Source organism: Silurus aristotelis, assembly GCF_946808225.1.
Source record: "Silurus aristotelis genome assembly, chromosome: 9".
Lineage (NCBI taxonomy): Eukaryota > Metazoa > Chordata > Actinopteri > Siluriformes > Siluridae > Silurus > Silurus aristotelis.
The window spans coordinates 17,286,114-17,299,011 of NC_139582.1; the positions used below are offsets into that span (position 1 = coordinate 17,286,114).

Below are 12,898 nucleotides of genomic sequence, written 5' to 3' on the forward strand. Positions count from 1 at the left end.
CCTTCTTATCTCCTCAGGAGGTTTTCACTCGTGATGAAAGATGGGGGAAGAGATGATACAGAGAAGGGACGGACCTCAAACTGTGAGTAAACAGCTGCATGAAGGATCGGCTTCCAGGTTGGGGACAGATTCATCTCGGAACCCTTAAACCCACCCGCTGATCCTTTCAATGCCCTCCTATTTATAGGCAAAAACAACTTTCAAATGGAAAAAATTCTCAGATCATTCATCCATTCATTCATTTTCTCCCGCTTATCCATAATTCGGGTCGCAGGGGCAGCAGTCTAAGCAGGCCCCCGCCTTCAACTGCTGCCCAATCCTCACAGCACCGTCCCTTACGGTCCCTTCTGCAGGTGGTGAGCCCACGGGAAATTCTCAGATAAATTTCATACAATTGTATTTTTTATGTAAAGTTGATATAACTCGAACTTGTGATATCCAATCTAAGAGGTCCTAGAGCTGATACTAGAGCAAAAACATTTTGGAGTGAAGGGATTACATGGGAAAACATGATGTTCCTGAGCTGGATTTGTGCTTCATAATAATTTTGACATTTATGTGGCAAAAGATTGTTGAAAAATTTTAACCATACCTCATATACGAGGTGGTATCAAAGAGTTCTTAGGATAGTTTTGTAACAGATGGTGCTGCACATGGCTGCACGCACAGTCACAGGGAGCACTGACCTTAATAAGTCAGTGTGCCAAAAGACATAGTCCTGTTTACATCAGAAGCTGTGCGACTGGTGCTATTCTGACCACGTGCGTTACCACATCTGATATTCTGACCACGTGCGTACCCTGTCACTGAGCTCTAACTCTCACGTGAGTTTCTCACTAGAAACTACACCATCTCACTTGGCAAATTCGGCTGCTGTGGACTTCACCCTCTTTGAAACAATTGCCGAAATCCTCCACAATTGTAGCAACAGTTGGTACACACATGGCTGGAAAGGTCAGGTGTCCCAGTACTTTTTCCAAAAAATAGACATCATGTTGTGCTTTTTGACAGGGTTTTTGTGTCTCCCTGTTGGTTCATGAAAATGACAAATGACATTCACTTCTTAACCACTTTTAGCAAAAATAAATAGAATAATAAAGAATTTTCTTTCAAAATTTCCCTTTTCATATCAGCTTCATTTCTTTCTGTTTTTTCAATCCCCGCTCTCCAGACACTCAGCGAGGCCCATGTGTCTGACCCACTGTTAGTTATGTTCTCTTCTGTCCAACATCGCTGCCAAAAAACACGCCGTTCAGGTGCTTTCTGTCTTCAGCATGTGGCCAGGAGCCGCTGTGTAAACACTCCTAACTGGAGAATAATAAAAGTATTATTGAACATGCCAGATTCCTTTCATGTTCTACAAGCAGAAACAATGGCTGAATTGCTGAAGTTGTGTTTGCTTTCAGAGTTATTAGTATAGATTTTGTGGTAGTGTGTGTGTCAAAAAAGAGGTCTGATTTTTGCATTGCGTTTTCTGAATTTGATAGAAATCATCTGATCCATCTTCTGACCTGCTGTCAGACATGTCCATGTTACCTTTTTAATATTTTGGTATTATAGATTTTGAAGATGAATTGAACAATATGGAGGATATTTTGCCTTAAGAGGAAACTCATTTTAAGTTGGGCGGATGGATGGATGGATGGATGGATGGATGGATGGATGGATGGATGGATAGATGACTAAATGAATGAATGGATGGGTAAAAAGCCTACACTAAATTACGCCTGTGTGATGGATTGGTGATCGATTCCAGTTGTATTTCCTCCCCATGCCAGTGTTTCGTTATGAACAGAATTAGCTCCTACTAAAAATCGATGGATGAATGTATAAATAAATAAAATTTACATGCTATCTGAAACCTATTCAGTTCTTTTCAACGCTTTTGACTTTAGTGATATAACAATATAATCTCGATAATAATAATTATGCCACAACGTGATTTTCTGATATATTTTATGCATTTATGCATTATCAGTAGAAATTTAAAAAATACAGTTTTATCAAACAAATGAATATACTTTATGCAAATACTATTTGTTTAGTAATTAAAAATAGTTATTAAGAAACGTTCAGGGCTTTCGGTTGTGTTTCAATTGTAATGTTATTATGGTAAAGAGTACCCGCGCCACCTGTTGGTGATATATTGCCTTGCACTTGTGTACTCCAGTTTTCACCTGTAGATGGCGGTAGAACTTTATTTTTAATTCATCTGTCCTGTGGATATTAATAATAAAAGGAAATATTAGCTTAAGTATGTTATATTGTGTTCTTTTAATATTAATGCATATATATCAAAATATGAATATTCTATTTAAACACTATGTTATATATATTATTGTAGAGCTCGATACCCAAAACTACTTCTGGAAAAAGGTTGATTTAACTATTTTTCTAATAAAACAGTATGATTTGGGTGTTTAAAGCATGGAAATCACTCGAATAAACAGAACAAGTTTTTTCTGTCTTCATGCAATGTTTATTATTGCATTATTTATGTGATGATGCTGTTACCAAGAGTTTTTTGTTGTTGTTATAAAAGCTTATATTGCTTGTATGTTTGTCATGTATATAAATTTACTGAGCGATAAAGCTATTTACGTAACCTTTTTTTTTTTTTTACTTGTTACTTGATGTTTTTTGTGTGGCTGTGTTTTTTGGGGGGAAGGGAAATAAAAATCCTTAGAGGCCCCAGCGAGGATCGAACTCGCGACCCCTGGTTTACAAGACCAGTGCTCTAACCACTGAGCTATGGAGCCATGTGCACGCCTCGAAAAAACATACTTATAGACTTAAGTATTAAGTATTATTTTAAACGCAGCAGTAATAACAAATAATCGTTATGGTTATTTTTTTTTTTACAATATACTCATTCATTAACATGTGACTACTATCTCTAGTCACTAGGGTTGGGAGTCGATTACAAGAATCAAGTATTCGACAATTATTCCACTCCGTATAATGGTAACGAAATAAAGTGATAAAATATTTGTTTACTGACACTGTTAATGAACACACCTGCCACTTTCCTTTATTACAGTAAAGGGCAGGTTGGAATCTAAAGGTTGGAATTTAGCAAATTTGATGTTGTGAGTCGACACCACATTGTGAGTCAGGAGTCGATTTCATGAACAACCTTAGCGTTCACGAAGAGTCGGTTCTTCGATTCCGTGGCGTCGAGAGTCGCCATGATGTCGATCTTTCTAAAGTATTCAGCACAATTACGCTCTCAGTTAAGATTATGTGATTAGTGTACTGATTAAAAGACTCACGTGATCGAAACATCTGGAATTAGAATTAATGTTCAAACAGTGTCTCTCTCTGACAATCAGTGTTGGGCCGTACATTTTACACCTAGGCCTGAAGTGGTGTCCTATTTGGGTCAATCCACCTATAAATACTGTATCATCATTATGACACTACAGTTATAGAAACCCAATAAACACCATTTAATGTCTCCTTTCACTGCAGCCACAGCTGCACTACCCACATACATCATCTCTAGAAGAAGCGTCAGTATTACAGTCATAAATTGACTCTGCGTTTTCCCTGCATTTTTTGTAGTACCGTTTACACAGAAACCATGAGAACTACAGTTTTCCTGGGGATTTTGAAGTTAATGCAAAGTGTGTTATTGTGCAAATTTTATAGAAAAGACAACACAAAAGTATAAAAAAAAATAGCTTAAGAACTGTTTTGAACTGTTTTGGCCTACCTTACCACACAATGTTTGATTTTCCTTCAAAGGTCAGGCTTGAAAATGACCTTGTAAGTATCTCTGTATAAGTATACCCTCCAATCAAAGGATGTGAAAATGCTGATATTATTGTACACCTGTTAGATGGTCCCAGATTTAGCTATTAGAAATCTGATTGGATAAAGCAAAAGTTTCATTGTCACTGTTGATTCTAAAGGCCTCAAGGCATAACTCCTGGCACAACAATTAGCTGTACAACTGTTATTGTGTATATTGTTACATATTGTATTAATAATAGGAATTTGTGTTAATTCATATAATTACTTTATTTTTAAATACAATACAAAATCCACATGTTCACAAAAATTCTTCATTAAACATGATCCAACCAAGTCACACATTTATTAATGCCGATGTGGTGATATTAATTATGGTGATATTTCTCTTCATTTGTGTTGATGAGGTAGACCTAAGTGCTACTTTTTTCATGGTTCATGTCTCTTTTTCTCCATCTGTATTTTACACAGAGGCCTTCCTGAATGCTAATATTCAACTTGTTCTGAGTTGCTGCATATGACACCAGCGTCCTCATGATGACCGCAGTTATGTTTGCCTACTCCAGAATGCTGGCAGTTCAGAAGCGTGTCCTCGGTTCCCTCGCACTGCACGTCATCCAGAAGGATTCTCAAATGCCTTCCTTCCCCAAACTCTGCATTTTTGGATGCTTTGAGGACGTAGCCGAATCCTAGCTGTCTACACACCACTGCGGCATTTTGGCTACTCCAGAGGTCATCACAGACGGTCCCCCATTCCCCGTTGGCGTAGATTTCCACTCTGCCATGGTCTTTCCGGCCTTGTTCATCTCCCATCAGTCTCACAGCACCATTTTCAGGCTTCTTAACCTTTTTTCTTCTGCCTTTACGGGAATGTTTACGAGTGGCCATAGTGGTGGTGGTGGCAGGTGTAGTCAGAAATGGTGTGGTCTGCTCAAAGACATTCTCCTCCTCCAGTCTTAGGATGTCCAACAACTCCTGAATCCAATCTTTCGTCGTTTCATGCGGAGATTCTGTTGGTTTGGCGAGTGGTGCTCGCTTTGTTGGTGTTTCAACGCCAATTAATGCTTGGGTGAGACAAATAAAAAAAATAATAAAAATCATATTTAATAAATCACAGTGAAAATTAGGTATGTTTGCAATGTCAATATAGCAAGTCACAGCTATTATTGATCACAATCATGATTGTGACCTTTTCTGACATGCAAATGCATAAAAATGCATTTTTCTTTATACCACAACAGTAACAGGCAAAAGTAGTCTGGTACCTTTATTTCAAAATGTATGAGTTATTAGCTCATCGTTCCACAAGGAGTAGTTCCATTATAACTTTGTCTGAATCAAATACTGCCAAGATATACGTTTTCAAAAACAGAAAACTTTGGATCTTTGTTATTATTAATAACGAGACAGAAGACCTACTTTCTTTTGGCTCGAAGGTTACAAGCTTGCTCTTGACTTGCACTGGAAGGGGGGTGTAATGACATTTTCCAGGTGGAGCACGTCTGTAATAAAGCACGCAACACTCTTTTATCTGTTTAACAACCGACACGACTGTGTATTTCTTTACTCATCTTGGCTCAGGAACAGAATTTCAAGAGCATTGAAATGAATGTGGAGAAAAGAAAGAAAAGCAAAAAAGCAAACAGCGTAAGAAAGAGAAAAAAGAGTTAGGAGAAAGAGAGAGTTACAGCTGTGTGGAAGTTGGCCAATGCACTCAATCTGTGCCAGAGAAAGAAAAAACAGATTTAGATGACAGCTCTATGCTGTGCTGCCAAAGCCAGGCTTTTCACTTTTTTTCGACAGTAGGTACGAGCCAATCTTTTTATGCCTTAAGCAAGCTAAAACAGAAATCTATTGTCGATTTAAGTCAACAACCCAAATTAAAAACTTTCAAAATCTTTGTAAACATGATTTAAGCATCTATTTTGGTGATTTGTACAACATAATTATGAGCAGATGCTATATTCCGGGAAGAAATGTCATGCTTCAAGCCAGCAAGAAGGAGCTCATACTGACTCTGCAAATTCTACACTGTGGTTTTTCCATGCAGTGTAGAAGCGGAAAATCCTTACCGTGACGGATCTACGATTTTATACACAACCCCAGTGGGTGACGTTGCACTTGGGACTTCAGTAGACAAGAAGTAAAGTTCACCTAATCGCAGGCAGAGATATTACATTCATTGCACTGGTAAAATGTAAATCTAAAATATTTGACAGAAAGGAATTTCAAACATTTGTAGGCACCTGAATATCACACTCATATGACACAATTATTATTTTGTATGCTTTAGAAATTTGCAATTTCCCTTCACTGGAACTAAGAGTTTTAATCTCTTCCAGCATTGTACAAAGCAACCTCCATGAAGAAGTTATCTGTTAAGGCTGAGTGAAAGAACCAGACTGTCCTGCACAAAACCTTGACCTTTCCATCAACAGAAGAAGTAATTCTTACAACTTATTATATATGAAATCTTATTTCTGAAGATCTCGTCTGCAATGTTTTTCCACTAATGTTAGGATTCCAAGCACCACAAATGCTGAAATCCTATTGCTTTTGTTTGGATACAAATTTGGTGTTTGGAACTTTTTTGCATCTTTGAATTTTTACCATCAAATATTTAACAATAAGCTCTGAATGTTTATTTGACTACAAAAAAGGTTTGGTCTGTGACTTTACTACAATGCTGTAAGTGATTCAAAGTTATTCAAATGCTCTGCTGTCTATGTAAAACCATGCCTCTTAACCGTAAACCAAATCTCTATACAGATCATTTCAGTCCTACCTGCTTCATCTTCACCGAATGAAATGACATACTGGTAGTAATTGTTAATGAGGCCCGGAAACGCACAGGTCCTTCCAAGGCCCATGCAGATCTCACTGTAGTCCCATCGGTGTGTGTTACGGTTCTCTTTTAGACTCATCAAGCGGCTGCAAAGAAGTGAAAATTCAGCTGTGTGTTTTTAGTTTATCAATGTGCATGGCTTTGCTTTTGAGAACAAGAACATAAGTTGATGCCTTGAATAATATCAGGGTTTCTGCAGAGTCTTAAAAAGTCTAAATTGTATAAAGTCCTGAAGGCCTAAAATTAAAAAGATCTTTGCTGTTTTAGGTCAAACAATGTTTTTGTTTGTTACCATGGTGTTGTAGTTTGTTCTTTCTTTCGCGAGTACAAGTATAATTTGCTGTATTAAAACTACAAATTAGACCAACATGCCATCAGCTAATCAGCTTTTTGTTATTGGAGCGAATCTCTCTTGGATTGTACCACTAACGTAAAAATTTAATTGATATTTGAGTTGGTGAAATCGCAGAAAACCGTGTTACTTCATGCACGTTTGCTAAAAACATTCAGCATCTGTACATTTATGTTTGAAAGTACATAAAATATGTATGATTTTACTAGTTTAAAAGTTTGAAATGCCCCACGATAAAGACAACGATCCAAGGCACAACAAAAAACAGGAAATATAAATTCTCACATGATCCTCCTTGTCTGAATCTCTATCTAAAGGGGTATGCAGATTTTTGCACTATTAAATAATTTCATTAATTAGCATTATTATTAATTTGACTGTAGCACTGACTGACATGACACTTTAATTAAATGTTATTTTTCTCTATAGTTATGTTATTAAACATCAGTTGATTATTACATTGTCAATATTAAGTAATATTTATTAATGTTGTACAGAAATCATTTCCTGTTTTACTTGTACATGCCTGTGAATCACAATTGAGACTTTTTTAAAAACATACCCACTCATAAAGTCTCCGAAAATGTACATTCCATTTAAATTGGGGTATTCACAGCCTCGGTAGACATATCCACCCGTTACAGATTTCCCCATCCTATGAGGATACGCATAAATCGGAAGAACGTCTCCTGAAAAATCAGAAAGGAAATGGCATTGTAATGATTACTGTAATATACAGTTTGCAGAGCAGGAATGTCTGAGCTCAAATCGTTTTTTTTTTTCACAGGAAGCCCACCTAAAGAGCTGTTGGCACAAAGTTTCTTGTCATAACAAGAGAAGCCTTCTTTTGCTCTCCAGCCATAGTTCCTGCCTTTCTCCACCAGATCTATCTCCTCGTATTTATTCTGGCCCACATCTCCACAGAAGATGCGACCTTTGCCCTCCTTGGTGAAAGAGTCGCCTCTGTCCACAGAGCACCTCCACATGTTCCTCACGCCGTAGGCAAACACCTCAGGCCGAGCGTCGCGCTCGTACACAAAAGGGTTGTCAGGGGGGATTTTGTACAGTGGCCCCTTCTCGTTATCGTCCACGTCGATGCGGAGGACCTTACCCAACAGAGCAGACCTGGAACGATATCAAATATTTAATACAAATATTTGTTATTAAAACTGTTAAATTATTAATGAGTATTAATTACTTATGAATATAAGTTTTGATTTATAACAAATTTGGTCAAAAGGACGTTCTTAAATCACTTAGTAAAACCATGACAACAAGGTTATAACAGTTTGCCCAGTGGTGTCCAATCCTTTCCACATAGGACCTGGTGTGTGTGCAGGTTTTCATTCCAACGACGCAAGTCAACATCAAATTTTACCTGTTTAAATCACATGATTTACATTTTTAATGATTATACGGTGTGACTTTTACTTGGTTGGAATGAAAACCTGCACCCATACTGGTCCTTTCTGGATTGAGAAAGTTAAACAATTCAGTAAGGATATCTCTTCTTATTTACTTGTTCTGGGAATTCCCAAATGTCCCAAAAGGGTCTCCTGCCATGCCTCCGTCGCCAGTGAAGATATACAAATAGCCGTCATCAGCGAAGAGCAGCTGACCTCCGTTGTGATTCGAGGCAGGTTCATCGATCTCTAATATAACTCTGAGAAAACAACCAGTGCCTCAGTGACATGACACTTATGGTAATTACATTTATAGTACAAGCAAACATCATTAATATTACCTTATTATCTGTATTCTGTTTGGTCAAAAGATTATTTTTTTTATACCGTAATTTTCCGACTATTAAACGCACCCAAATATAAGCCGCACCCACTGAATTTTACAAAGATGTTAATTTTGAACATAAATAACCGCACCTGTCTATAAGTGTCTACACTGAAACTAATAAACTTTACACAGGCTTTAATGAAAGACAGTGTCTGTAACATGGCTTGTATCTAAACAGTAGCCGACCAAGAAAGTCATTGTTCACTGTCTTCCTCCTTCCTTTCACAACTATTTCTCTCGGGAGATTTTCTTTTGGCTCGTCGTGCGTTTAAAAATCCCCATCGGTGAAGCTTTTCTCCCGATGCCGTGCAGCTCAGAACACAGGTGAAGTGTGTTTTCATGCCCGGTTGTTTTCAGCGTGACGAATGATTTGCATTTCCTGTAAACAGTCCGAGTGAGCGGCAGGTCAAACATCAGAGGAACATCATCCATATTTATGATGTGGTGCGGCGCGATTCAGTGGGAGCGCATCTGATTTAATATAAAGAGTTTCATTGGTTCACCTGAACCCGTTCTGCAATTTCATTGGTCTAATGTTATGGGGCTCAGTTTTTTGTCTTGAAGTTTGTGAAATCGGGAAAACCCTGGAAAAAGCCACTTCATTGTTTAAGCCGTGGGGTTCAAAGCGTGGAAAAAAGTAGCGGCTTATAGTCCGGAAAATACGGTAATCACTTTCTAATACATTCTTGTATCCATTGCACCAAATAAACAGGGGCAACACACTGTTGATGCTTGTTTTTCCATCACGCCACATTAGGCACATGTACGATTAGTCATTTTTTTAAAAGTCTCTGATGGTTAAACTGCATGCAGTCCGATTTTGCCTGGTCCAACTGGTTTGGCTCAAATCTCATTAGAAAAAGTCTGATTACATGTGGTTTCATGGCTTTCAGTATGTTCAGTGTTCTCCTGTTGAAATCAGACATGTACTTTACAGGAACTAAACACCTCTGAAGGTATGTATTAAGTAGAAGGGCTTACCTTTCAGAATTATGGTCAACAACGTTCATGTCTGCGGGAGAGATCCGAAACTCGCTGATTCGGATCCTCTCATCAAAGCCCACCTCTACAGAGTAGTAGACGTACAGCTTTCCATTGTACTTAAACCTGGGATGGAAAGCGAGACCCAGGAATCCTCGTTCATCGCCTTCCCATGGAGATGTCAATACGCTCTTTGTAATGTTCAGAAACGGCGTCTCCAACTTTGACTTGTTCGGGAGATACACCCAAACGAGGCCGACTTGCTCTGCGATAAAGAACCTGTGGGTACCGTCATTGGCGTGCACCATAGCTAATGGGTTCCTAAGTCCGTTAGCTACTTCCTCCAAGCACAGCTGGAGGCAGCCATCTGTATCTGACGTGACACGGCCCAAGTTTTTGTTCAAAACCTCGTTGCTCAGGACATGAGGGAAGCAGTAATCTGGATCGTCCAGCTCCAGATACCGACAAAGTCTGTTGCGGTCGTGTTCTAGTTGTGAAATTCGTGGGTCGTCTGAGAGCAAAGGGATGGTGGATTGGCATTTAGAGTAAAACATAGAGCAGTAGTCTGGACAAAGTCCTGGAATGGATCTAAGGGGTGTACTGGGATCTTCGGCATCAAAAAGATGAGCAGCGTATGGTGAGCATTCCTGTTGCAGGAAAACAGGAAGAGTGAGCAAGGAGCTCAGGGAATTGGGCAAGGTCCAATACTTTTGTTCTGCACGTACACAAATAGTTTGATACTCCTGAAAGATAAGGACTTAGAAAACAAGATGAAATGTGTATAATTTTAGGTTGTTTGATAATAAGAAAATATGTGAGATGATCCTGATACAACATTAGTCGAATTCCACAATAGACTTTGTTCAGATTTATTACAATAAAGATCAATAGACTTTGATAGACTGACACTTATAGACCAACACAGACTGATCAACTATGTCTCGTATAAACGGTGAAATTGCTTTCTTTCATTCTCATTCTCATGTCATTCTCATGCCTGCTGATCTCAACTCACACCTTAGTAATTTAGGTAAAGAATCCTAGTGTGCAAACCCAGTTGGAGCTCTAGCAGCAGACATTTCTTGGTAATTATTTTGGTTTTCTGCTCAAGCAAAGATAAGATAATCCCAAAGAGACCAAGAACACACACTGTTTTGTGTTTTGGCTGTGTTATTTTTTTTTCTTATGTTTAGCACTGTTTAAAGGAACATCGACAACAAAATTCACAGCAGGTAACGGTCTATGATGACCGCTCAAAAATTGGGTTAAAGAGCATTAGGTTGAGTCAGTGAGGTTTTAGCATGAGAGTTTTAGAATGAGGTTCTGGGTTTCTGGATTTCATTTGGACTACAGACATTTTAAGATCATATGACAGCACTGATAAACTGGAAGAATTTAACAAGGACATGTTCAAGGATTTCTAATGGGTTGTAACAATGTTGATCTACCAGAAACCCGTCTGTTTTATGACTTCTAATTAAGGGTTCCAATAAAAAGCCCATTTTTAGGAGCAGGCATTGTTAGAAAGCAGCTTTACAGAAATCCAAATGTTGATTTAGATCCCTAACAGACCAAAACCCTTCCTCTGGTTCCACAACGGAACCAGAATCAAAACAGCACATATCCTTTTTCTGGGTTTCATCACATATCAGGATTATAAAGCAGTTACAAATGATTTAAGACAAACAATTTTTCAAGTGGGTTGAAAAGATATTCAAGTTGAGCAGATTGTTAATCCACTCGCTTGTGCTTTAGGGGCAAATTTACAATAATAAGAAAACAAAACTTATAGGCACCAAACTTAGATTGTGTTATACAACATTATAATCCCTCTGTAAAGCTGTTTTGAAAGAATGGTTCATCGTTAAAAACGCGATAGAATAACATGGGGTGGTCTTTATGATGACGTCATCATGTTTGGGGTACAAATCTATACGTCTGGTGTAATCCTTAGTTGAATTAATTAAAACAATTAGATGACAATAATAATAATGAATAATAATAATAATAATAATAATAATAATAATAATAATAATAATAATAATAATAATAATAATAATAAAAACAATACTACTACTACTACTGCTACTACTACTACTACTACTACTAATAATAATAATACTTTTATGGGTTGCATTTATTGTATTCTAGTGTTTAATGAAACATTTGAGTTTAAATATAAATATATATGATGAGTCTTTGTGTATGTGTAGTAATAGTAGAACGTTAGGATTGTGTGTGTGTGTGTGTGTGTGTGTGTGTGTGTGTGTGTGTGTGTGTGTGTGTGTGTGTGTGTGTGTTACTGACCTGACAGAGGAGGTCTTGCACGTACCCGGCGCAATTCGCATAGCCGTAATAATCGAAGTTGTCCATGATGCGGTAAAACTTCTTCATGAGTTCTTGGTCTCTGTGGAAGTCGCAGCAGCCGAAGTTCTTGTACATGACGCAGAACTGCAGCTCCCGCAGAGGCTGAAACGGAGGTTTAAAATCCAAACACTGCGGGTGAGAGCGCACAGGTGCGAGAAATAATAATCTCCACAAATACAGAAAAATCAGACTGCGCATTGTGTTGCCTCTGATCACAGCCTTCGCTTTACTTTACATACACACTTACAGACACACACACACACACATGCATGCAGGAGTTATGTAAGAGCCGCACTGTGCTTTCTTTTCTCTCTGCACTTTGAACGGACTGAAGTGCAGAAGTGCATGAAGACTGTATCATGAAAATGATCTGACCTTCTGTCCCTGGTGGACACTTCCAAGCGTATCCGCTTTATTCTCGGTTTTTAGGATCACACACCAAACTGTTCAGGGAAATAAATAGTTTGAATAATAAGACGCCAACATGACGCAGTGGCTCAATTTGCATGTTCACTCATTCATCATGATCAAATTTGCATAACATTTTGTGAACACACTTAGAAGAAATCCCAACTGCATACAGCCTCATTTCATCCATTGCTTTTTGCACTATAGACTTATAGAACAGAGTGGAACAATATAGGATATAATAAAGTACAAACATTGCGGCAGAATTGGATCCAGTGGAATACAGTATCATGCAGCTAAGCGGAGTAGGAAAGACATAAGTGGAAATTTCGAATAGAATTCTGAATAGAAAATCTTCTTCATCTTTCAGCTTCTCCCATTGGGGTCACCACAGCGGATCA

At 38.2% G+C, this 12,898-nt stretch overlaps 1 protein-coding gene across 1 annotated transcript; it reads right to left on the bottom strand.

The window, feature by feature from the left end:
- Window positions 1–4,007: 4,007 nt before the first annotated feature.
- On the bottom strand, window positions 4,008–12,532 carry hhipl1 (HHIP-like 1). Its single transcript, XM_083551052.1, has 9 exons — window positions 12,030–12,532; window positions 9,723–10,369; window positions 8,470–8,613; window positions 7,747–8,075; window positions 7,513–7,639; window positions 6,539–6,684; window positions 5,826–5,907; window positions 5,173–5,255; window positions 4,008–4,817 (listed from the first exon to the last, which is right to left on the bottom strand). Exons 1-9 carry the CDS (start codon window positions 12,285–12,287, stop codon window positions 4,240–4,242), a joined length of 2,394 nt encoding a protein of 797 aa, XP_083407178.1. The 5' UTR covers window positions 12,288–12,532; the 3' UTR covers window positions 4,008–4,239.
- Between the last annotated feature and the right edge of the window lie 366 nt (window positions 12,533–12,898).